Here is a 26,260-nt window from a genome sequence, read left to right on the forward strand (position 1 = left end):
CTTCAATTTTGTAATATTTAAAAACACACTGTTCCAGCTCAATGAATTTCTTGTTTTGTTCTGTATTTGACTAACTGCCTAGGAAGAAGGATGCATCAGAAATAAGAGAAGTACTTTAGAAGTCTGTAAAAGCTGCAGATATAATTAAAGGTAAGCCCACAGAGGTATGAAAACACTGTTATTATTTATGTAATATGTGCATAACATTGGCACCTACTTTTCAGTATTACAGTGCTCAACCATTTGTTTATGCTCAGGAAGCAAGATGGAATTTCCCTTCCTCAGTCTGTGTCTGGCATTCTATACTCACTGTGCTGTGTTTTGCTGCTCTGAAGTCATGTTTGGCATAGAAGGAGGTTTGGGTTCTCTGTGTGGAAATGGGGGCCAGTGGGTATGTCTTCATGCTATAATGATGAGTCAGAACAGAGGTCTGAACTAGCTCTGAGCTGATACATCTGTGCTCCATTTTGGTATTTAAATGATGTGTCCAGTCATCTTGTTGCTTGTGGTTGGGCCCCCTTGACACTGTATAAGAACAGGAAATTCTTGTGAGCTTCAGGTGCAGTTAAGATAGAAGAAAAAATTATAGCCTAGTGATTACTCCAGAAGAGCAGAGATGACTGCAGATGTCCAAATGTTACCCTAAGCAAAGTCCACTTGGTGTTAAGGCTGCTGGTTCAGAGCCCTGTCAGAAGAACCTTTGCAATTGGGAGGATCAGTATTTGATATGGCAAGAGGTAGAATGGTGTTAATGAACCTAAGACATGAAATTATGTAAGTCAAAGTACTGTTGCAGATCTTTCTTCTTTGTTTATCCTTTGCACTACAGCTTTGCATTTTTGAAGATACAGAGAAGTTCTAGTTTATGTAAGTTAAGGTGGTGAAACTTGATGCAAAAAAAATCAAAATTTTTGGATATGCTCTTAGGAATCTTAAAATATATTTCCCTAGGAGAAAAAAAAAAAAAAAGCATTCTTCCCACTCTTCCTTTTTCTTATATGGCTGAATTGTCATCCTAAGTGTGCAAAAAAACCACTCCTCCCTATTATTCAGAGTTCTCGTGCTTGCTTCCATTGCCTCGGATATTTCTTTGAACTTTTCTCCCCCTTTTAGAAATTAGAATGTTTACTCATTACTGCTTAATACATGAAAGGATTGACAATTAATTTGATGCCCAATTCTGAGGTTTCATTCTTTGTACTGGGTATCATATTCAATCTTGAGCTCTAACAGCCACTGCCTGCCTCTGTCATGGAGAGTTCCTGTTACTTAATTCTCCACTGGAAAGAAAAATATACTTCTATTGGGACATGCAGGCTCTTTTTTTAAAGATAAGCATTGATGCCACTCTGTTGTGAATGAAGTGAATGTGAATATAAAACCCAGCTGGCATTATTTCTGGCTTTGCTCTCCACAGCTATTCACATTCATTCATGTATGTGAGGTGATGCCATCAGTGAATCTTGTTGTCTTACAATGGCAGTCTCTGGTGGCTGTGAATCTGAGGCATCTTTATGAAGTTTGTTCAGACCTCAGCCAATTATGAAAGGATGAATGACTTGGGGACCAAAGCCATCCTGCAAGAGGAACAAGTTTCTTCCATCATTATAGCATAGACTTTCTTAGCAAAGTATTTCCAAGAGAGATATTTCTTTCCTGGGACAAGTTCAGGATGATCTGTTCTGCGGGGCTGTGCATGCCACTCGCTGACACCTCCTCTCATGCATTTCTTTTAAACATCTTGTTCTTGTTCTTGCAGAATTATAATCTTGCTAATAATGTCTACAGGAGCAATGGCCATGTGTGCAACTGAATGTCAAGGCAGCATTTTAGAACAGTAGTATAGTAATGAGTCATTCAAAAATGGGATTTGTGACAAAATTTACTATAATACAATTGTGAAATTTCTGTAGGTGCTAAACTAATGTACACTAGCTCAGTATGTTATGCCAGTTGCTATCTAGTCCATAAAAAAAAAAAAAAACCAGATTATGTGGCTTTCCTTCAAGAAATTTAGAGGTGCACATACAGGTAGGGGGAAACAAATGGAAATAATACCACAATTTTGAGGAATAGAGCAGACTGGCCTTTTCAGCATACTTAGAGGCTGGCTGTCATCAAATGTGTTTATGGAAATAATACTAGGGGAAGGCCTTTTTGTACCAGTTTTTGTGTTAAATGGAAAATTTGAAGGATAAGTAACTCAGAAGAGTTCTTCCCACACATGGGATTAAAAGCTTAAAACCTGTAGTTTTAAACATTAAAACTAGACAATGGATGCAATTGCATAATGTGGGTCAAATGTTTCCATATCAGAAGAGAGGGTTGAGACGGGCTGTGAAGGTTGAGGGAATTCAGATGACAGTATCAGTACAAGGAGAAACTGCAGAGGCTGAACAGGTTAGTGGTCAACAGCAACAGAGCAGAAGATCGGCCCTGACTTAGCACATGAATGGCTGTGGCAGGGACAGGCTGTGCTTGTGAAGCAATGGTGGGGCAAAACCATGCATGAATGGGAAAGTCCCGCTGTGAAAAGAGTCTGCAGCTCCTAAGCCTGTTTCTCTGCAGCTACAGATTAGCCAAGGGTGAGCCTTGGCTCACTGGGACAGAGTTCTTACTGCAGTAAACCCTCCTATGTGTTATGGTAAAACATGAAATACAAATTCCTACACCAATACATCTAGCAGCACGTCTAGTGACTGTACCATTTCAGATTCATTGATTTTATTAATTAATTTTAAGTCTCTTGACAAAATGGAATGCAGAACCCAATGCATTAGGTGCCTAGATTTGGTACGCAGCGGGGATGTGGGAAAGTTAACCTCAGGATGGGATCTGCTCCTGCAAATGCATGAAATGTACATCCAGATCATCATATTTTACCAAGATGTAGCTTACAAGGGGCATGCTAAGGATATAAAGCACCATTCCAAGGCCCTGCTCTGGAACTTGGACAGATAACTCCAATGGCTCCCGAGCTGCAGGGCTGTCCCTCAGTGAAGGTGTAGGTCATTAACTGCAGCTGCTGCTGCTGTTTCATAGAACTCAGAGGTTCACACACCCATGACTGCTCCTCTTAAGATGTAGGATGGCAACCAGACTGGGGATTAGACAGGGGATAGTTAGACTTGGGTTTGGACTAGAGGGTCATTAAATCCCTTCCAACCCAAACAACTCGAGGCTTCTCTGACTGTAAGGCCAGCCAGCAGAAGATCTGAGATGACGATATAGACTTCTTCCCTGAAGAACAGACCAGCTGCAGCAGAGGGCAGCCAAAGTAGGCTGCTGATCTGGGGACTCTTTCCAAGGAAGTCATGCCTGTAAATCTTGAGCAAAGGAATCAAATCTGGGTGCTCCCCCATGCTGGGAGTGGAGGATGTCACACACCCTGCTTTAAAAGAGTAAAAGCTTTTGCAGGGACCTGGATTTTTTGTGGAGATGGTTTGAGAGTGTCTGCTGCATCTAGTTGTTTCATTTTCATGGCAGAATACCTTTGTTTTAATTAACACAGGTTAAATATTTGCTGCCCTGATAGATCCAACAGCGCTGTTTGTCAAAACTGCCGGGGGACATGAATGTCATGGCACAGCAGGATAAATTCTGTTTATGTCCAGAGTTTTAGGTCCTGAAGTTTGTGACTTTAGAGAATGTAGACCTCTTCATGATTAGGCACTAGCTGAGCAGGGGTGGTTAGGGCTGCAGCTTTCAGTTTCTGTGAGTGCCCCTCAGTTAAGTGCCTTACCCAAGATGTCAGAGGAAGACTGTGGAGGAAGGCAAAGGTATGCAAGCTTTCCATATGCTTGGCTACTGTTTTAAACTGTAGACTGTGTATCTGCTTAGTATTTTTCACTGGAGACACTTATTCACCAAAGCATTACTGTGTTGGAGGAATTTATCTGAAACGTCTGGAGTGTAAGCAGAGCGCAGATAGCTGTTAATACATCCTTAGCAAAAGGAATAGCTACGAAAAACATTTTGTAATGGACTGATATCAAATAAAACTATCTAAAGCATTAAGTATTTTTAAAGTTTCCACTCTGAACAAAGTTAAAAGAGAAAGGCATTTCTTGAACTATTTTAGCATGAGTCAAAAACTTTAGTGCCATTATTAAATTGTGAGATGTGTGGTGGTGGAATTGTTTTATTCTTAAAAAAAAAAAAAAACTTTAGAAAATGATAAAATAATTGTATTTATCAGATCAAATCCCAAACTAATTGCACTTAAACATTTTTTCTGTTTCATGATCAGATTGGGTTTTTCTGAGAAAAAGCACACTGAGAAGCACACTGATCTGGAAATCATTCAAGCTTATGCTTATCAAATGCATGTTGAGTTCTTTGATTTGATGAAGATTTGATGCTTTATACAACTGATTATAATTATTGAGGACAAACAGGGTCCCCAGAAGGGTAAGAGCTAGAGAGCTGGTATAATGTAGACCAGCTGCTCTAAGTGTTCAGGATGCCAAGAGCATAACAGGGTTTCCTTCAGTCCCAGCTGGTCTGCATGAAGGGAAGGGCTGGCTTGGAGGCTGTGACTTAGAGGCCTTCCCTCCTCAGTAAGCACAGGAATTGGCTTTTCAGCCCTGCAGCCTCCCTGGAGACAGCCCCAGGTGGCAGTGGGACAGGACACTGGGGATCACAGAGATTAGCCAAATGAGTGGCAGCAGGCTGCAGACATCTGAGTATTTAGCTGACTAGTATTAGACTCAAGAAATCATTTTCATTTCTTGCAGAAATGTTTCTATCTTTATCAGGAGCTGGGAACTTTTATGTTCTTACCCATGTCTATAAATACTGAAAACAGTGAGGATTTTCTCCTTTGAGACATCTCTATTTTTAAGAACACAGTTGGTAGTCACAGACATCTCATCCACACAACTGCTGCGCCAGCAGAAGCACCAGTTCAGGTGCTATTCCTGCAGCCCCGCTCGCCTGGATCACTGCGGCAGGCAGGGCCTGGCTCCTCCCCGCCCGCACATCGAGGGGTCGGGTCAGCAGCAGCGACTGTGCAGCGCCCACGGGACCCAGAGCCAGGTTTTGGCTGAAGGTTTGGCCTGTGGATGGCATCTGTCACTGTTTCCTGCAATAGAGCATTCTCTAACCAGGCTCTTGAAGAATGGCTAAAAAGGCCAAATAGGGGATTTTCTTGTGAATTGTGTGTTTTAAAATGTCACTGACGTGCAGAGATCCCTCTATTTTCTAGGGGCTGTGGAATATGCAGAATTTATGCTCATATTGATTGAGGTTATCAAGACACAGTGCTGGCAATGCCTACCAGCACCAGAACTGTATTTACCAGCAGCACCTCCCTGCTGTACCAGTGATCCCATCTTTAACTCTCTCATGAGAAGGGAATAATTGGCTCTGCCCAAAATCACCACACAGTAACTATTGGCATAGAAGTTAATTAATGCATCAGTAACTGCTGAGATGTGTTTTTGTTTGGTGTAACACACACGTGCAAACACACATCCCATGGGTGGTGCAGGTGTGGGGACCTCGGGAGTCACCAGGGACCACTGGGGACCCCTCAAACAGGCCTCACCTCCCCTTTGTCTCCCAGGCCCTCAGGTGGGCACCACCTCCCACCGCCACACTTCTGGAAAGGCCTAAAATCACAGGATCACACAGCTGTTAGGGTTGGAAGGGACCTCTGGAGATCATCTAGTGCAGCCCTGCCAAGGCAGGGTCACAGGAATGTCTCTGGAGATGAAGATTTCATGGCCTCCCTGGGGAGCCTTTTCCAGTGCTCTGCCACCCTCGATGTAAATAAAGTTCTTCCTCATGTTGAGGTGGAACTTCTTGTGTTTTAGTTCTTATGTTTTAGTGGCACTGGGCACCCCTTAAAAGCCTGGCACCAGCCAGGCACTTCGGGCTGGAGGAGACTGAGGGGAGACCTCATTTCAGTCTTCAACATCCTCATGAGGGCAAGTGGAGGGGCAAGCAGCAATCTCTTCTCTCTGGTGACCAGTGACAGGATCCAAGGGAGTGGCTTGAAGCTGAGTTAGGGGATGTTTAAGTTACACATCAGGAAAAGGTTTTTCACTCAGAGGTTGGCTGGACACTGGGACAGGCTCCCCAAGACAGTGGTCAGAGCACAAAGCCTAAGAGAGTTCAAGAAGCACTCGGACAACATTTTAAGGCACATGGTGTGACTCTTGGGATGTCCTGTGCAGGGCCAAGAGTTGGACTTCTTGATCCTGATGGCTGCCTTCAAACTCAGCAAATTCTATGATTCTGTGATCCTCTTGACACCTGCCTTTGAAATACTTATGTGCATTAATGAGATCGCCTCTGTTTTCTCTTGACTGAAGAGGCCCAGCTCCCACAGTGTCTTACACAGGAGATGCTCCCGACCCCACATCATCTTTGTGGCCTCCGCTGGACCCTCTCCGGAAGTTCCTTGTCTTTCTGGCACTGAGGAGCCCAGACCTGGACACAGTGGGTGAAAGTGAGTACAAACACACACAGCCCAACACTACCGCTGTCGTGCGGCGGGAAGGGCAGGCACAGGGACATGCCGCTGCCGCGGTGCCCGCGCCGAGGGGCGGCGGGCGGCGCATGCGCGGCGGAAGGGGCCGGGGACCGCCGCCTCCTCCCTCCGCCTCCCCGCGGGCCGGGCCGGGGCGCGCAGGCGCGGCGGGGCCGGGGCGGGCAGGGGCGGCGGGGCCGAGCGGCGGCGGCGGCCGGGGGGAGCGGCCGGGGAGGTTCAGCCGCACTCTCGCTGTCCCTGTCCCTCCGCGCCATGTTGTTGTGAGTCCCGGGCGGGCGGGAGGGGAGGCAGGAAGGAGCGGCGCCCAGCGGGAGCGGCGGGAGGAGGAGGAGGAGGAAGAAGGGGCCGGCGGGCGGGCAGGCGTGTCCCAGCGGCCGCTCCGGCTCTATCGCCGCCAGCCAGCCCGTGAGTACCCCCGGGGGGCCGGCGCCGCGCTGGGAAGGCCGCAGGCGGGCGGAGCGGGCGGGCGGGCCCCCCTTCCTCCAGCCCCCTTTTGTCTGCGGGCTCGGCTGCGCGCCGAGGGAGGGGAGAGGGAGGGGAGGAGGAGGGAGGGGGCCATGTTGTGGCAGGTCACCGGGCGGCGCGGGGCCTGCGCGGCGGCCTCGCCGCCTTTGTGTCCGCCCGGGAGCGGCGCCGAGGTGGGGACGGAGCGAGCGCCGTGAGGGGCGGTGGCGCCGGGGGAGCGAGGGAGGGAGGGGCGGCATTGTGCGCTCGGAGGGGCTCGGGGGGAGCCGACCCCGGCCCGGCGGGATGTGCGGGGCCGGGTTGGTGCCCGGAGGAGCGGCGGGGGCCCGGGGCGGACGAGGGCGGACGCAGCAGCGGGGCTACAATGGGCTCCTGCTCGGGGGGAGCGGAGACGGGGGCGGCGCTCGGACCCCACGGGCCATTGCGTGGCTCGGATCACACGGGCTTTGTTCGAACGTACGAAAAACTTGTGTTATTTTTTAGTGCTCTTAAAGATAATAACCGCTTCCTGAGAGTGCAGTGAGAAGGCCAAATGCCTTTGGTGGATGGTGGCACACAATGAAGCGGTAGGGTTTGATTCGGCTTCAAACCAGCCCGTGCAGACCACAAAAACAAAAAGTTTAGGAAAATGCCTCCTGTCCTGAGTGGATCGTGCGTACAGCGGACAGTCTGGGGCTATCTCCGTGGCAGTTATTGTGCGAAGATTTTTGGTTTTTGTTTTGGCATTGTTTTCTTTCTTGTATTTCCTAAGCTCAGATCCTTATTGCTTTGAGAGAAAATATTTTTGGGACGATTTATATTCTTCTAGTTTACAGTTTTTAGCAAGATGGCTTAATACCAAAATGTGCAGCGTGTTTGAGATGTGATAAAGAGCTTCTTATCACCTGATTTCGGGATGCTTTTTTCTAAGCAATTAGATGTGCATGAGCAATGTGAATCAGTAAAACTCTTGATTCGCCTAATATTCCCTACATATGCTGCATGTCAACAAAATACTTTGAGGTTTATTTTACTTTCTCTTTGTTGCATCTCCAACTATGAGATCAGGCCTTCATAGTTTCAGTGAGTTGATGGAGTAGCTCTTCAGGTATGTGGGATATGAATTAATTCGAAATATAATTACTATGCCATGTTACCGTTTTTACACATAAAGCATAGTTTTGTGTTATATTTAGTCACGTCTAGGTTTAAAACCAGATGTTAACAACAGTCACAGTTTTGTTGAGAAGCTGAGGGAAATGTTGCCTGCTTTGCTCAACAGCTCTGTGTCAGCGCGAGTATAAATATGCTAGGGAAGTGGGAGAAGGAAACTCGCATTAAAAGGGAAATGCTAATTTAGTGATGGTGTAGTTTGGGTTATATGGGTGGAAATGACACCAAATCACCTGACAGTTTTCTGAAGTGTTCAGAGTTGAAAATTTGGAATTTGGCCCAGCAGAATGGTTAGTAGGCAAATGCATGTGAGAAACTGCTTGATAATGCACATTCTGCAGTTTATTACGTGGATGTTGTGCATAGGAAAGTCCATATTATTTGAATACTCTTTATTCTGCATTAATAACAATGGTTTGTTTTTTTTTTTTCCTGGAGTATCACTCTGTAGTAATAAATCTCCTGTGTTAGGGATGTTGGCACAGTGCTGAGGCAATTGTAATTGTATCTGGTATCGTGATTGAGCTAATAGTGCAAGCAGTTGGCTGAAAGAGCTGGACTCGCCTGCCTTTTTATGAGAAGATGCCTCTTGTTATGACAGTTTATATTAAATCTTCCAGTGGATTGTGGAGTACGCTGAAGGCTTTATGTAGCTGTTTTCCTTGGGTGTTTCTCTGCAGTGTTCTCAGTGGGCCAGATGTTGCAGATGTTTAGGGCAAGCGTGTTAACAGAATGTCAGCTTGCTGGAACTGTGAACTAGATCTGATTTTTAAACAGCACTTTCTAGTTCACTTGTAGATATTGCCCCCTCTCCTTCATTTAGTGATATTTGAGTGTGCACTGAATAATCAGCATGTGTAGAAGCATTCTCCTTGATAATTTCATCTTTTTCTTTGTACAGTGGTTTCCAAAATCCCCAAATTATTACACCAAGTTCTTATACACAGAGGCAAGTAAGACAGTAGAGGGTTTGAATTCCTGCTTTCATGTCTTCCTGCTTTTTTTTTTTTTCTGAATGTGGAATTATATGAAAATCAACTGTCTGTTGCACTAAGAAGAAACCTAAATTCTCTTGAATGTTAAATTCTGTGTTGAGAATCTCCTGTAAAATGAGCATTAGTACATTGTATTTTCTTTTTACAAAGTTTGATAGAAACTCTACAGAGGAAACAACATAATACAGTAGACATGGTGTATAAATGCTTCTCCTTGTGTGTATCAAAGTGTAGGCATGTAAGGGAGTTATCAATCTTCTTTCTCTTTGAGTAATTTAGGTGAAAATGTTTGCCTCATTTAATTGGGTTTTCCCCACCTGTAACATGTCTGTTGTCTTGCTTATTGCACATAAGCCAGTGCCCAGGCCTTTGTCTTGGCAATGAGGAAAGAAATCTTGCCTTTAAAAGCTCCCGGAACAAATAACACCAATTGTGTAGTGTTCCTAAGTAGAGAAGTTGGAGGCACTTCACAGTCATTTAGTGGAAAAACATTTTAAATTATATCAAAACGTGTAAAGGATTCAGTTCTAGCTGCTTCAGTGTCATTTCAAACAAGTTATATAGAATTTATTCAATGGCTTGCGTGCTGAAACTTTACAGCAAGATTTAGTTTGGATCTCACTCAGTGTACCTGCTGTGGCTTTTAGAATAGTAGGCAAGAGCTGATATGTGAAATGTTTAGCTTAGAAATAAAGACCAGTTACCTCTAAAGATTATATTTCATTATTTCTTAACAGATACTTTTTCTAAACATGGTTATGTAAGAGCCGCTGTAGGTATGTAGAAGAAGTACATCTGAGGAGGTTATGACAACCATCTTAGGAGTTAAAAAGGAAATGACTAACTCCATAGCAAAAGCATCTCAGTAGTAAGCCACACTTGACTTTTTTTGCCAGTTCTCTGTATATGCATCTATTTGCACTAAACTTGAGTGGTGATATGATCTGCTGTCCTCTGCAGGCTGTGCTAAAAACACATCTGCAACCTTTCTAGGCTGGCTTACTTTTTGACACCAAATATTTGTGTACCTTGGACTAAGTAATCTGGTTTATGTTTTGTAGTTGTGGTCATTTTTAATTTAACTTTTCATGCAACTCCAGGATGGGTTACCTCTTGTTTCATTGAGGTGTTGGCAAAAGTCTCAGTTACAGGTAATAAGTCTGTCTGTCTGTCTTGTCTTTCCATATAATGCTTTCAGTATGTAAATCCTAGTGGAAGTAAGTGGAGTCATGTCAGATCTATATGTTCATAACTTCGCTCTTAGATTTCATCCATGGTTTTTTTAGGAAGAACTTTGGGTGGTGGATTGAACTAGTCATATAGTCATTTTGCATGGCTGATAGGAAGTTTCATGTAGAATTAGATCATAAATCTTTTCAAAAAGGAAGTGAATTTTTAAAAGCTGCATTAAGTTCTGTGACTCTTCACATGTGTGTATTGATTAAATACAAAGCTAGACTTGCTGGAAATTACTTTGTGTAGTTGATCCAAAAATAAGGAGTCTAGCTTGACTCATATATTTCAAGTATCTTCTGTTTGTCTCCTCTCTGATATATATTGATTAAATTTTAGTTCTGGCATGGTACAGTGGTGAGTTAATCTCGTAATCTGAAGAAGTTGCAGAACTCATATTACTACAGTATTTTGACAATAGGCAAGTATCTCCTGTAACAGTACTGATAAGACAAAGTAGATTTAGATCTTGCATTACTCACAAAACCAAGATTGTTCAAGATGGAAAAAAAATACTACCATATAACTGTCTATATATTATATTTTTCCTTAAAGATGCGACATTTGGTAGTCTGTAAGACTCAGTGAATAAGGTAGAACTGTGTAGAGGGATTAAAGGTCTGATTTATTTTCTCTATATTTGAGATCTAAGTGTTGTAGTCTGATTAAATATCTATCCACATATGTTAGATTTTAATTGGACTCGCCACTTTCCTTTAGCATGAAAAATAAGACATTTCTTAGACTTGAGTATTTTTTTCTCTCTTAAGAAATGCTTATTTTAGATTGTAGGTGTTATTTTGTGCTTTATTTATGTCCGTTCAGATACGAAAAGACTGATAATACATCAGTTATGGTAGATCAGGAATGTGTGGAGATCATTAAGTGTGTGTGTTTAGGCAGGGACAGGTGTTTTTTCCTGAGGGGATTTTGTTGATACCAGAGTGTTTTGCTGTTGTCATTTGTAATTATTTTAAGCCAAGTCTTAAATGTTTCACAAGTGAGCTGATGAATTTAATTTTAATCTGAGTCTGAAATCTTTGTTTTGTGAAGACCCCCACATGTACTGTTGTGTGGATTAGAGACATTTAATGTCAGTTACTATATTAGAATGTTGTGTGGCTTAACACATCTGAAAGAACAATTGAGGCTGGGGTGTAAGAGTGAGATGTGGTTCCCATAGAAAAGTTAGTTTTCTGTGCTACGTTGATACATAGTCTCCTAATTATAGAATCAGACATAGCAGTATAACAGAATTAGTGGTTTTACACATCATGCTGAGTAATAATGTAAAAGAAACTGCTGCCTTTGTGATTGAAAATTGTATTTTGATTTCTTTTAGTAAGGAAATATGTGGGCAAGCATTTATAATGTATGGAGCTCTACCATTTTAATATACTATTTTGTAGAAACCTCTGTGGTGCTTTTTTTTCTTGTAGAATCCTAGTTTGGCAGTGGCATTTAAGATTTAAATTTTAAATCAGTAAACATATTTCCCAATAAGTATTGTTCTTGTATTGCTTGGGCTTCTTTTTTTTTCCCTAGTCCTAATTTATAAGAGCTATATATTTAGAGATATGTAGGAGAGCCTTTTCTGTTATCAAAAGTTTTTCTTTTTAGCTTTCTATGTGGAGTGAGCATTTCTTGTGTCCTCCTAGGCATGGATGAAGTGTCCTGGCTGGACATCAGAGGAATGATGCATTGGTGTGCAAGCCAGCGGGGTTGGAGTAGGGGGTGCCCCTCCTGGAGCAGTAGCTGCAGTAACATCAGGGCCCAGTTCAGGTGGAAACGCTCCTCACACCATCCCTGTAACTGTGGTGTCAGGTGCTTCCAGTATCCAGGTACCCCTCAGTGGATGTTCTCCATGCCACCGTTGGAATTTCTTCCAGGAGCAGGCTGGAGGGCAGCTGTGTCTGACAAACCCTGCTGGCCCACAGGAGATGGCGTTCACATAGGTCATCCAGTAGGTGGTAGATTTGTTTTTCATTGAAACAGTTACTGTGTTTTGTGTCAAATCCACGTCTTTAAGAACAACATGTGTGAGTTAAACTGATTTTTCAGTGCTGTAATAATACAACCTAAAACTTGCCATTCATTTTGTTAAAGCAGTTATACATGAAACTGCATAAAATAATTCTGAAATGTTCAGTTGAAACCATTTTTTAACTTGCATAAGCATATCATATTTCTCTGAGTGCCTGTTTTTTATCAGAATATGATAAAACAATTAGTTTTGAATTTATGCAAAACACTTGGTTCAGTTTGAAAAGGCACTCTGTCATGGTAGGCTTTATGAGAAATAATATGCATTTAGTACTGAGTCTTAGTTGTTACACTTAGAGATAAGAATGTTTTATTCAGGTGAATTAGAAATAGAATTAAGTGTTTAAACTAAGAAATAGTTTAAAATGTAACTCTCCTTTTGCATATGGTAACCTAGAAGAAAAACAAAATCCAGTTTTAAGCCTTTTGCCCTCAAATGTTTGATACAGCTTCCCAACTTTCTTTTAAAAACTTTTGTTTGGATTTGAAGGTAGGAATTGCTTTCTCCCCTAGGATTCTGGTAGCATGCCAAAGTTCAGGTCCACCAGGAACTTCTTGCACCTTCCCAAGCCCAAGGACAAAGGGACTGTACTCAAAAAATGTAGTAAGTATAAGAGCAAATGTAAATAAACAAAATTTGCTGACCTTACAAGCAGGAATGCCTTTTTTATCTTCTTCTTCACCTGTTCTTTTTCATTCTTTAATTTCTTTTGGCATTTTGTTTCTGGCTTTCCCTTTTACTATTTCCTTCCTCTTATATTGACCTACATAGCAGAATAGAAAACACTTTACCTGATATCCTGCTTCATGCTGTAGCCCATTCTTTATTACTTGCGCAGAGGCTATAAAGCAGTTTTGTAAATCTAAAATTCGACAATATTTTATTTGTCCATTTGGATACACTTCCTGAGAATGAAAATGATGAGTTTTTCCTCACTAGTGGAAGTTGCACAGGTAATGAATGGTGCTGATTTTCACTAGCATTTCTCATGGCTGATATGTTTGTAGGTAGAATTGTTCACGGATAAGTAAGTGCTGAATAACAGTTGCATCTCTCTTCTGCTATCTGGTTTCCATCCCTAGTGATCAGAGCCATGCCTTTATCAGCAGCTTTGTTCAGTTCAGTCAGGTCCATCAAAATACTTCTGGATTCCTCTTGCAGGGGAATGGCACCTCATAGGTGTTTTCTGGTAACTTGAATGGGGATGCAGAGGAGCTGCTCTTAAATTTTGAAGTGCTTCAGTGATTCTGTGCATGATGAAGATTTGGTGAAGGGGAAACTGCTCTTTGCTGTGCATTATCCATGTGGCAATAGTAGTTTTCAGCTTACTGTCGTCATCATCTTACTGTTGTGCCATTTTTTGACTCGTTTGCTCTCATTCTTCAGTAGCAATATAAACCAGCAGAAATCAAGGACAGATCAGGGGACTTCTCCATTTCAGTTCTTTGATTTGAGTTCTGTGTACCAGTGTTCTTTGGGATTTAGTTAAGATGGAGGTTACTGTTTTGTTGGAAGTGTATTTTTGTTTATTGGGGGGGGTTTGTTTGTTGGTTTTGTTGTTGTTTTGGGGATTTTATTTTTGAAAACTATAGAGTTAGATGTACTGAAGAAATGGGTTTTCTAAAATCTGTATTTATGCAAACAGTGGAAGGAGTTTAGCTGGGATTAATGTTCTGTGTCTACTACCCAGACTGTGTAGGTTAATATATTAAAAATAGAATTTTTTTGTGCAAAGAAGAAATGGAAGGAAAACTAATAGAAGCAAATATAGGAGATAAACATCTTGTAACATCTGATGTTCAAAGAATCACTGAATGGTTTGGGTTGGAAGGGACCTTAAAGATCATCCAGTTGCAACCCCCCCTACTCCGCCATGGGCAGGAACACATTCCCCTAAATCAATTTGCTCAAAGCCCCATCCAGCCTGGCCTCAAGCACTTCCAAGGATAGGGCAGCCACAGCTTCCCTGTGCAGCTGATGCCAGCACTGCCTCACCATCCTCACAGTAAAGAATTTCTTCCAAATACCTGCTATAAACCTGCCCTCTGCCAGTTTTTGCCCTGTCCCTCCATGCCTTGGTCCAGCTTTCCTGTAACCCGTCTGGGTACTGGAAGGTGCACTAAGGTCTCCTCAGAGCCTTTTCTTTTCCAGGCTGAACAACCCCAGCTCTCCACCAAAACCCCAAGAACTTCTCCCCAGCATTGTGCTCCACTGAGTTTCCCAGGGATTTGTTGCAGGGTGGTAGAAATGCTGCAGCCTTCTTTGAAGTGTCTCCTTCAGAAGCCACTTGGAGTAAGGCCACAAGAACAGCCGTTTCAAGTCCGTGCACACACACAGGCCACAGGTAGCTCAGCAGAGGAAAGACAGGAAGGATCCTTGTATGATGTATTCCAGTGAAGGTATATTGCATCCACCACACCAAAGGGAGCAGGGACAAAGACCAGAGCATTTGCTGTGCACAAGGTTAAGTAGGGGAGGGCACAGGGGCAGTGCAAAGGGCATTGGCTTACAGGAGAGACTGGGCTGGCCACCAGGGCTACCACAACCAGTGCGGGAACAGGGAAAGGAGAAACCGGGGGCACTTGGGACATATGGAGAAAGGAACTGGGATAGAACAGTGTTAAGCACGAGTCCATGGGGGAGTCCTTTCTGTCTGCCCAAGTGGGGAAGACTATGGTAAGTCTCTCCAAGGCAGTGCTCTGGGGATTTTCCTGAGGGGGAAGAATTCAGAGGATTCCACAGGGATAGTCTTCTGGCAAGTAAGTCCCATGAGCCTGAGGCCTTAACTGGTGATTTCAAGTTAATAGAGAATGTGGAAAAACCTTATATCCACTTTCATACCAGAAGATACCTGATACTTTTTGACTGACACTGGGTGATATGTAGAAGTTAGTTGAAATAGTTGTTGGGAGCCATAAGACAAACAGATCAAATTGGCTGGAGTCACTAATGGATTGTGAAGAATCTTCAAATTAGTTAAAGTGCTGGAGAATCTCTGTAGGAGAATAAGAAGTTGATAAATATACTTCATTAACTGCAAGAAATGAATTCCTGGGAAGACTAATGAAACATTATCTTGGTCTTCTGAAAGCCATCTGAAATATCTTCAGAAGAACCGAACATAAGGCATACAATGTCTTTAGTAAAGATAATTACTGGTCTGCTAGGATATTTAATTTTTACTGTGGTTAAAGACTGAGGAGTTACTTGTCAGTGTCCCTCATAAGGGATTATTGAGGAATGAACTGTGGGAATTATCACTGAAGTGTCAATAGTTGGAAGGCAGTTCATGCCATTAATAAGATGCTTTAACTTTTGGTCAGTCCTGAAGTGATCAAGTAGTTGGACTAGATTATTCCTTCCAGCTGAAATACTCTATTATAAGTAGCATTGGAGGCCTTTGGTAGCCCAGGCAAAGATCAAGTGGGTTATCCTAGAGATCCATGGTAGTATTGAGGATTAGTGTACCCTCATTTGGAAATTAACAAGACTAATGAAAGAACTCCAAGTGGCACAAACATAGAAGAGCAGGAAATTCAAACACACCACAAGTGGATTCAACACTTGGTTGAATTGGAAAATTCTTTTGCTAAGAGTACACTTGACACGTTGGTGTCCAAATTAACCAACCACTGGCTCAGAACAAACATCATTGTCTTACAGAACATTTCAGCATAAGAGGCAGAGAAACATGCCAGTTGTTACTATTCTCAGTCTGATATGTTCTATATCTGCTTCAGCTGCAGCAATAAAAATTGAAGTGGTGGACAACAGTTACTGATGGCCAACACTTCAGAGACTTGAGCTACTTTGCAGGCAGAGGGGGAGTCTCTAAACAATAATTTGCAGCATAGAAGAGGGCAGAGGCTAGAGGAACATGCTTTGCATGAGAGGTGATAGCCAGAAGTCTTTGGACACTCAGTTGAATAGTAGTGCATGCAGAACTCCTCAGTACAAGATGCCAAAGCCAGCACTGTTAATTTGAGTCAGGACACCACCACTGACACCTTCCATATAAAAACAGTTGTGACCATCCAGTCACTGACAAGGTTAAGTATAAACTTCTTTACCTAGAGATAATCATCCCTGACTGTCATTAATCTTTCTTTAAAATATTTAATAGTGAAAAGAGTTATAAGGGATAACAAACTAAGTATGAAAACTATTTCACTTGAGGCTTTGACATTTTTTTCTTTCCCTCAACATCAAAAAAGCATTTCAGTCTCTGGTAGCAGAGCATTTGAGGAAGACTGCTGTGTGCTGTGGCATCATCCTTTTGTTCACATCCCCTTGGGGCTGCAGATAGGTTAGTGATCTGTTTGTCGTTAATATATATCATTTCAGGAATGAAGAATTGTCTAGGATAGAAAGGTTTAGTGATCATCAATCAGTATGTAATATTTGGATTTACAGGGAAGAAGTTTTTTGTGAAGTCCGGATATATTTTCTAGGATGTTGGACTACTTGCAGATGTTCTTCCCACATGCTGAAGCAAGCAGCTACAGCAGCGTGATACTGCCCGAGCTACTTGTCCTGTCTTTTCCTAGTTCAACTCCATCTACTTCCCTCCCTCATGGCAAAGGTAGTTAAAGACTTCATTAGTTTAATCTAAATACTTTAGGTTGTGAATTTTAACATGACCTGGGTGTCTTTGTGTCTTGCTTTTGAGGAAGCAAGAGTTGATAGGCAAGACTGACAGAGAAAAGCTTTGGCTGTTGCAGCCTTTTTCAAAAATCCGAAGGGTAGTGGTGCTATTAACAAAAGAACATAAATTGTGTCTTTACCCAGAGTTTCAATTGAGCTGCAGTTGCTGCAACTTATTTGTGTTAGAATTGACAAACATCTCAAAGTTTTGTGAGTAGCTGCTGTAACAAAGAAAAACCCTTCCTTGGAGGGGAAGAGGAGAGAACAAAGGAAAGAGTCTTACTGAGTTCAAGAGCTTTTTGGCACTTTTGTGGTCTGGAGGAGAAGCTGTATGTCTCATTATTTGCAAGTATCCATCCTGACTTCCTTGGGGGTCTATTAGAACCAATATAGGCATGAGAAAATGTATAGATGCTATTAAACTAGCAAAATGTGCAAATACTTAACAGGATGAAATGGACAATTCCTAGCAAAAATTCTGCCTTGGTTTTAATAAGATTATTTTGTTTGTTGTTCAAATAAGATAGACTAATATGTTTGTGCAATAGGAATTGGGAAATCATTTTCCCATCTGAGACCTCACAGTCATGTAGCCATCCCTTGAAACAATTAACATAATCTCTTCATTCAAATTGAGAACAACATAATCTGTTTCCTGACCTTACAGTGGGAATTGCGTTTCCTCAATCATTAGTTCTTCCTTTTATAGATTTTACTTAAAACTGTCCCTAGAAATCTAAATATGCTTGCAGTCCATTTTTTTAATTTCCTATCTTTGTTTGCAACTTTTACTTCAGCTTAAAAGTGAAGTGTAATTGTGAAGTACCACTATTTTAAAGTGATTTCAAACAAATTTTCATCAACAGATTTTTAAGAGTTTTTCAAGTGTTAATCACCTATATAGCACATAAATACTTCGTTAGCTTTTCATTGTAATAGCTCAAGTTTTATCTTAGCTGATTGATGGGGTTATTCTCTCTGTAAAGTTAACATCCCTCTGAAGCTCTTCTGAAGATCATTTATTTCTGTTTCTGCAAGCAACGAGTTCTCTAACAACTTTTTTGTAAGTATTATCTTTCCATGCTTGGGTTTGCTCTGGTTTAATTTTGAGTTTGCCATTGTCATCAATTAGTTCCAGTAGCATTTAGCTCCACCAAACTAGAAACCCAGATTATGGTTGTTGAACGTATGATTTAAGCAGCTTCTCAAACTTGCAAATAACTAAAACTTTCCAAGCCTCACAAACTAGGAAAAGAAATCTTAGACTGGCAGGGTTTTCCGTTGTGCCTAGAGGAGAGCTGAAGGGGAGGGAATTTGATTCCTGTTTTGGAAAATCTGTTCCTTGTTAAAAAGTCTAGTTCAATAAGTTCCTGGTGAGATTTTTCTGTCATAGTAGTGCTGTATGAGATGGGGCAAAGACTGTGAGTTTCTTGAGTGAATTGTAAGTTGGGCCTTTTTTTCTATTAAAAAAATGAAATGTCTTGAAACTTCATTAGTGAGATGTCACCTTATTGCCTGCCTGCTTGTGACTGTCGGTTTTGGTAGCAGACATAGCTGGAAAGAGGAAATATGTTTGTCTTTCCCTTCTCTTTGATTTGAAGTAGCTGAAAAAGTAGTATTTTGTGATGTAGTGCAACGTGGTTTCATATACTTGGACTGAAAGAAAAGCACTGAGAAATTTTTGGTGATATGCATTAAAGCACTTCCCTGGATAGAGAGAGGAAAATTACAGCACTGAATTTTGCAGATACTTGGGTTGTATTTTTAGTATTTTCCAGCATGTAGTGCATGGAATAGGCAGCTTAATGTGAGCTGTCATCAGGGCAGGGAAAAGGAGAGTTATTGCAGTCACCTGACTGTGCAAGCAAGTTTGTTCTGTGTGACTTCTATTCTTTAGAGACTTTTTCTTAATCACTCCTTCCAGTCACATTTGCTGTGTCTGCACAGTTTCTGACCTTTTCAGCAGCATTTCGAGCTGCAGGTAATGGTTTTGGCTGTGAGGAGAGCTTGACTGGTTCCCCCCCACTGCTTATTGTCTCGTGTGGTGTCAAGTGCTGAGCTGCTACCTCGTGCATGTGGACTTTGTGTTAGTTGTGTCTTTATTGAATATCTTCACCAGTGTCCTTGTGCTGTCCAACATACTCCTTTATAGTTCCACCTGGAACTATAGGATGTCTCCCAAATACCTGGCAAGCATTGTCAAATGTCTTCATGTGAATGACTGCTTTATCTCCCTTTACCAATTTGGTTTCTTGTTGTATCAGTCTTTGTAATATGTCTTACACTTAAGGTTCTTTGAAGCAGAGTCCTTCATACTTTAGTGCTTATTCAGTAATTAGCATTGGGAGAGCCTGGTTTGATATTACAGCAAACAAATGGCATGTGGTCAACTGTGCATTATCTTATTTACATATAGATAAACTTTAATGTGTGCTTCTGCAGCAGTGGCTCTGCACAGAGTCCATTCAGGTCTTTGAGGAATTACTGGCAGGAGCATAAACCTGAGCAGTAGTGCTGCTTCCAGAGGGAGTGTGGGCTGGGGGCGGCCTTGGAGCACTAGGGCAGGGACCAGAGACCTCAGCTGGTGGTGTATGGAGCCAGCCGGAGTTTTTTTGCATTCATTCCCATGTGCTGCAGGTTCTAGATAAGATTGTGAGTGAGGCCTTGTTTAAGCATGGTTATTATGTAGTTGTGGAATTTTGTCCTAAAGTTAAAACTTGTTTTAGGCATTCTAGTTTTGCATGACATCCGGGTGGTGGGAGCCAGAAAACTTGGCTAAAAAAGGCTGCATTTAGGCTTTCAAGCCTTCTGCATTTGCAGCAAATTTCTTGATAAGTTCTTATTCATTCCCTTACATTATTCATGGTGTAAAGAAAATAAAAATATGGGTTAGGGTTAGTTCTTTTGCTTAATCTAAGTTCTTCTCTCTGGGTTTGGAATGCTGTTTTCCTTTTTCTTAAATGTGATTTAAAATTGGTGGATTTGAAAGTATGACACTGCTGTGTTGCACAGAGGAGCTACATTTAGCTTTCTGAACTACCTTGTCTTGGTACCAGTTACATTAAAGTCAGGGTGAAGAAGGCCCTTGTGTGTCTTTGTGAAGAGTTATGTGAAAGCTTTTTTCTCTTCAGTGTAAAGATGAAGAGAAAAGCAAAGTGGATAAATGGTGAAGGGAAGCCTGTAGTTGGGTAAATGATTTCAGGGAATACTTTATTTTGTGTGAAGATGAATAACCTGGAATTTAGACATCTAACCAGAGATTTTGCTCATAAAATCTGATGGTTTTTAGATGATAATTTAAATGTGGCTTGTTTCTATTCACAATTTCTGCTTTTGCCTGCCCTACGTACTGTGCCTGTTCGTATACTGACAGTGGATTTTACATGTAACTGCTTTTAAATTTTTGGCTTCTTAAATGAAAAAGCTGAAGTATTTGGCTTTAAGGCCAATGAAGCACAGATGTATCAATAGCAATCTTTGAACTAATTTTTGTTAAAAAGCTTTTTTTGCTTCAATTTCAATTCTAAATAGCCTGCTTAATTTAATTTTTTACTTTTGTTTACTGTCCTTGGTATAAAGTCTTTGATGTTATTTTAGACTGTCTTTTATTTCCTTTGGAGGACTATGCTAGCCAGCACTTAATGAGATAGTAATGTCCAAAGCTAGGCTGCAACTCTTAGTGAATTAGAAGTGACACTTACCGAGTTAAAAGTCTCTAGTTAGAGTTGACTGGTTTTTCCAGCTTTTAGGCAATTGTAGAAATCTACGGTTAGTTTAAATGCATGTTGTCCAAAGAGAACATCCTTAGAAAACGGCTGAATTCGTTGATAACAGCAATTTCTTTAAATGTCCGTTCACCTGCTGTAGATAGATAAGTAGAAAACACATATGCTTCCTTGTAGCAAAGGAGGAACTAAAAAAATACACTAAAAGAAGTTAGTTTTACTGTTCCCTGACTCTCCTTGAGGTTATACAGAGTTGAAAAGTGCAAAAAAAATCAGGGTAGATTTTGAAGCAGACTGGGTTTTTCACTGTTATTTTACGCTGGGGGTATAGAGAAGTTGTGTGTTGTGTCAGCACCTTTCTTTGCAAGAGCTAGTTATTTGTAGTGGAATGAGGAGTCATGAAGAGTCTAAAAATTCCCTTTTTTTTTTTTTTTTTTTTTTTTGTTTGGGGTGGTTTTTTTGTACTACAGTTGTTCAGTTCATTGCCTAAGAACTAGGTGGTTTCGTCTTTGGTTGTAGCACTCACTTTGGGAAGATCAGACTGTTGGTATCGCCTAGTTTCTTCTTGCCTGCTCAGGAGGGAAAAAAAAAAAGCAAAACTGAAAGGCCAACAGCTTGTTCAAATGATATTGGATGATGAGGGAGAAGAATTCATGATGCTGGAAACTTCTGAGCAGAATTACTGAGAGAACTTCAGTTTTTCCATGTAGTGTTACTGAAAACAAAATCCTTGAGAAATTAATATTTTGTGTGGCAAATGAATCTTCCAAATTCTGGAGGAAACAAAATGAAAGTAAATGCTCTGAAGAAGGGGATTGTTACTTATCAGTTGCTGGAGGTAGGAGGAACATTTGTGATATCAGCTCTACAATAACACAAAACTGTTTCCTGGAAATTCTGTTGGAGTGACTTCTGGAATTTCCTCAGCCTCAGTTTTAATAGGTGTGGTGTCCATGTGTATGTCCATGCATATGAAATAATTTTCTTTGTATAAACGATGCCATGTATAAATGAATGATGTTCCATGGGATTCCTTAGGGTCACATTAAGATGGTGTTAAAACCCCACAATTTGTCAAACAGAAATTTATAAGTCTGGGTTGCTTTTTTTTTTAGCTTTTCAGACATTTGCGTAGGGGAGGAGATGTTCTGTTTCAGATTCCTTGGTAATAAACAGAACAGTGTAGATAGTTGAGATTTCTAAAGAAAACGCATCAGCAAAAAGAATATTGTTTAAAATGTAGAAAATTAATGTATGGAAATTCTATTTGATTCGAAGCCTATGGCTCCAGTGTTCCAGTTCTTGTTAACACATTTAGAACAAGCTTGTTGACTCTATTAGAATGAAAGCTATGTTTCATTAATCATTACAAAATACAGCGAGATAAATTGTCCCTAGTTCCTGCTTGTGTGTAGATATCTTCAGAGTTTATACAGAGTTTTCATCTTCAGAAAAGGCAAAGTTTTAAGCCTTTTTTAATAGTATATTTCCTAGAAAGCACTCAAAGTTTTTTTAAACTTTTTTAATTTACTAAGTAAAGTTTTTGAATGAGAGCAAACGATGAATTAAAGAAAGCTGATGTCTCAGAACAGCAGCACATCAAATTAATGTCACACTTCTGGGTAGAAGTAGCTGGATTGTTATTACTCACTGACAGAGCCTTTCTGTGTAGAACAGGATAATAATGGTTAGAAATTTGGCTCTTAAATTCCTCTAAACTTCTGTTACACAACTTATTGTAGCACTTGCTACTGCTACCAGAAAGGGGATGCTGGCTAACCTGCTTAACAAGAAATGTAGATATTTAAAATTAGGAAAAGAAGAGTTTAGTCGTATGCGTATAAGTAATCAGCACCAATTAAATTAAGCATGTTTAGACAGAAACTGCAGCTCATATTTAATTTCACAACTTTGGTTCCAAATTTCTGAATATATTTTGTGTCTTCCTTTTTTGTTTCTGGTATATTTATGAAGGATCATTGGAGTGAGAGTTGCAGAATAATGTGTGCACTAAAGGAAGGTGAAGAGTCTTACCAGAAACTACATGGGATTGGTACCTAAACTATTTCATATTGATGATTAAACCTGTATGAAAAAATTTCTTGTATGAAAAATCGTTCTTCAGTTTGATTTCTGAGCAGTAAAGAACCAGTCAGCCACTTTTTTTAATAATTACTTTTTCTTGTAGCTCATTTAAATAATCTAAAAGGTGTATGGGAAATATTATTTCAATCACTTGTTCTAATTAAATTATTAAAAATAATTTCCTGTTTACAGAAGCTCTCACTGGACAAGTTTTTATGGGCTTTTTCTTCCATTTTGTGAAATTATATTACATACTTTTTATCACTTTTCTAGATTTTTATTTTGCGAACTTCTGTTACCCTCCCTGCTGTGCTGTACATTTCTTAGAAACTCTTTTGAATGGATAACTTCTTACACAATTAAAAAACTGAAAAACCTGTTAAGGTTATTTAGTCTAAACTATATGCCCTGTTTATTTAGGAATACATCACTTCAGCTTTTCAAATGGTGCAAACAGTGTAACTGTTAGGAATGGTTATGAAATCTGGTTTCAGTACAAATGCATTAATTTATGTGAGCCTGGTAGCTCTGGCAGTATTTGGCTGTACAGATTAAAATCCTGAGCTTGAGGACATTTGACAGTAGTTTAGGAAAACTTGCACAAACAGTTCTGCCGGTCTTAGGGCAAAGCTTGAACTGGTTGGGTGGGAAAGAGAATCATGAAAGCCTGTGCAAAGAAGAGGCAAGTTTCTTATGTGATGGAAGCGTTCATTTTTAGGGGAAGCAAGTGCAATTTCTTAGAATCCTTAGCTGGCTTTGAATGAATCATCATGTAGTTCTGAACCAGGGGGCAAGATGTCCATCATTTTCCTCTGCTTTTCTTTGTGGGTAGTGATGATATAATAATAATTTCTCTGTATCATCTCTTGGGAGAAGACTATGCAAGTAAATGAGTATTTTCCAAACTTGATGGTGACTTGTGAGATACTATCCAGCATAGTTTGACATATATATAACATACATGCATTTTTATACATGCTGTTGATAAAAACCTAGAGAATTCATTTCTCCTCTGTACAGGCTTCGAGGTTATTGATATTCCTGTTGAAAGCAAGCAAGCAAAGAATATGAGTTGGCTTTTTCAGCAGGCTGGACTCTGCTTTGGCTGGGGGTATTCCCCTGCCCCTTTAATGTGCTGCAGAAGCCCCACCTCAAAATCTGCTCTTTTCTGTCATGGACAACATTCTTAGTGCTGCTAGGATTGCTCCTCAAACTACAATGCAAAGCTCACAAGGAAATAAAGCACAAGAGCCTTAAGATCCAGGGTGATTGCTGGGCCAAGGCAACTAAATTGAGAAATTTGATCTTGTTAGAATATTTGGATGTACTGTGAGTCATAGAGTGCAGAAGTATAGTACTGCTCAGTCTGAGAATGAGTTAAGAAGCCAAAAATACTGCAGTTGAAGAATTATTCACTTCCCTGCAAAAGTTTTGGTTGGTTTTAGAACACTCTATTTTAACAGAGTGAAAATTGGAAGTGCTTACTGGATGAAGATGTACTTTTGAGATTGTAACCATAGAAATATTTGTTAGAACTCAAAATTTATTGCCTAAGTCTTGTGTCAGAAGTGCCTTACACCTTCATTGTTTGGACTGCTTAAGGAGCCTGGACATTTTGGAGTATTTTGTGAAATTTTTGGTTGTGTTACTGTTCTGTGTGGCCCTCAGAAAACCTTGCTTCTTATCAAAACATAGCACCTGTTGACTTTGAATTACTTGGGAGCAGCAACTTTCATTAACCAGTTTGGTAGTAAGTGAACCTCTGGTTCTCTGATGCTTCCAACAGGTATGAGAAGATGCATCTACTCAAAAGCAGCTTTAATCAAACAAATGTCTTGTTTTCTTTTAATGTTACAGAAAATAGTTGGTGCTTAGGGTACAGAAAGTTCAGTTGTGCTTCTCATAGTTTCCTGTTCAGCTGCTCAACAGCTTTTGTTGTCTGGGTGCACTGTGGGTTGGCCTCTTGATCAAAGTAAGGATGTTTTATGTCATTTTGGCAAAACTATTATAGAGTAGAAATCTCATAACAGGTTTGGAGATGTGCAGGTTAGGCTGGTGGTATAGTTATTCTTTCTTGTCCTTTGTTATGGATCTGTTCTAGATTTTTGTCTAATATTTGTATCAAAAATAGTATTTTTATTTAGTAATTTCAAGTTGGCCACCTGTCTGAACGGTTTTTGTTGAGCTGTCTTTTTGGGAGCTTTATAAATGTCTTGTCATGGCTTTTACAGCCAAGTATCTGACATGGCTTTACAATACAGTGTTCAGCTTCATGGAGGATTGGCAGAATTGCTATGTATTGGGTTTTCAAAATGGTTTAAGCTGATCATAATGTTAAGTCTCTGCCATAAGCATATATATTGCATAAGATAAATGCTACAGAAGAGCCACCTCCTGTAGAAAAATGCTGGAAGGGTATTTTGCATTGAAGACATTCAGTAAAATTAAGAAAAAAGCAGAAGCATTTGCAGTGTAAACAGGAGATTCCCTTTCTTTCCAGTCCCAGTGCTGTAATTACTAAGTGTTCTGTGTTGAATTTCTGGCCTGGGACACAACTTCAACTGCAAAATATTCTTCTTTGTCACAGTGGTTAGGGTATGCACCTGAGAGGGGAGGGATGGCATTTGGCATTTCTTATTGCAGAAAAAGTGGGTTTCCTACTTTCTGATAATCTGCTTTAACCACTTTTGATGTATAAAATAAAGTCATACTTTTCACTTTGATACTGTATTTTTCGTTACTGTTTTCCACAGGCCTTTTTTCAAAGAAGGGGCTGTTCTTTGCTTTTGCAAGAAAATGGTTACAAGTTTATTTCTGGCAAGATTCAGGGTTATTTGAGATAGTAGTTGTCCCAAGCTCTGGATGCTTGGATTTCAGAAATGGATATTACTGTAAGCAGTGTTTCCAGTCAAGAGTCTGCCTCCCAGACTCTGCCCTGAGCTACTGAGGGTGAGGTTTCATGTTTCTGGTTGAGTTACCGTGTAGGCAGCACTGAGTGGATGCTCCTGTCCCACCTTGCTCCACGCCAGGTTCTTCTTGTTGCTCTTCCCCAGTCAAATGTAGTGGCCTCTTCTCTGTGGTGTTTTAGTGTAGTGGTCTCTTCTCTGTGGTGTTTTAGTGTAGTGGCCTCTTCTCTGTGGTGTTTTTACCACAGTGGTCTCTCCTCTGGGTGATGTGGTGAAATTCTCGTGCATGGAAAAGGAGCAAAAAACCCTCCTGAATCAAACAGTTACCTCGATGGTTACTGAGTTCATTTATGGGGAGTGCTCAAAACTGTTGGGTGAAGGGTGGCAGGACTGTCCTCAACAGAGTCTCAACAGAGTAAAGGAACGGTTTTTGCATAGGCCTCTAGATTTATAAAAAAATATTTTTAATTTCAAGGAGAGAGAGGAAATGTAAACTTTAGGAAGAAAGAGTCTAC

The 26,260-nt window shown here is 40.8% G+C and overlaps 1 protein-coding gene across 9 annotated transcripts in view; it reads left to right on the forward strand.

Moving 5' to 3' along the window:
- The window catches only part of PUM2 (pumilio RNA binding family member 2), a 75,204-nt gene continuing 48,944 nt past the window's right edge, over positions 1-26,260 (forward strand). The window contains exons 1-2 of one of the 9 annotated variants that reach the window (XM_038130580.1): positions 1-150; positions 6,318-6,454. Coding sequence is in view for 6 of the 9 variants with exons in the window: in XM_038130575.1 (XP_037986503.1) it covers positions 12,821-12,988 (168 nt within the window). In the remaining 3 variants the exon portion in view is untranslated. Of the gene's footprint in view, positions 151-6,317; positions 6,455-6,692; positions 6,902-7,054; positions 7,135-12,393; positions 12,989-26,260 lie in introns of those variants that run through there. The other 8 variants (XM_038130579.1, XM_038130577.1, XM_038130575.1 and 5 more) reach the window with 8 other exon arrangements.

The sequence above is a fragment of the Motacilla alba genome, chromosome 3, assembly GCF_015832195.1.
Source record: "Motacilla alba alba isolate MOTALB_02 chromosome 3, Motacilla_alba_V1.0_pri, whole genome shotgun sequence".
NCBI classification, from domain to species: Eukaryota; Metazoa; Chordata; class Aves; order Passeriformes; family Motacillidae; genus Motacilla; species Motacilla alba.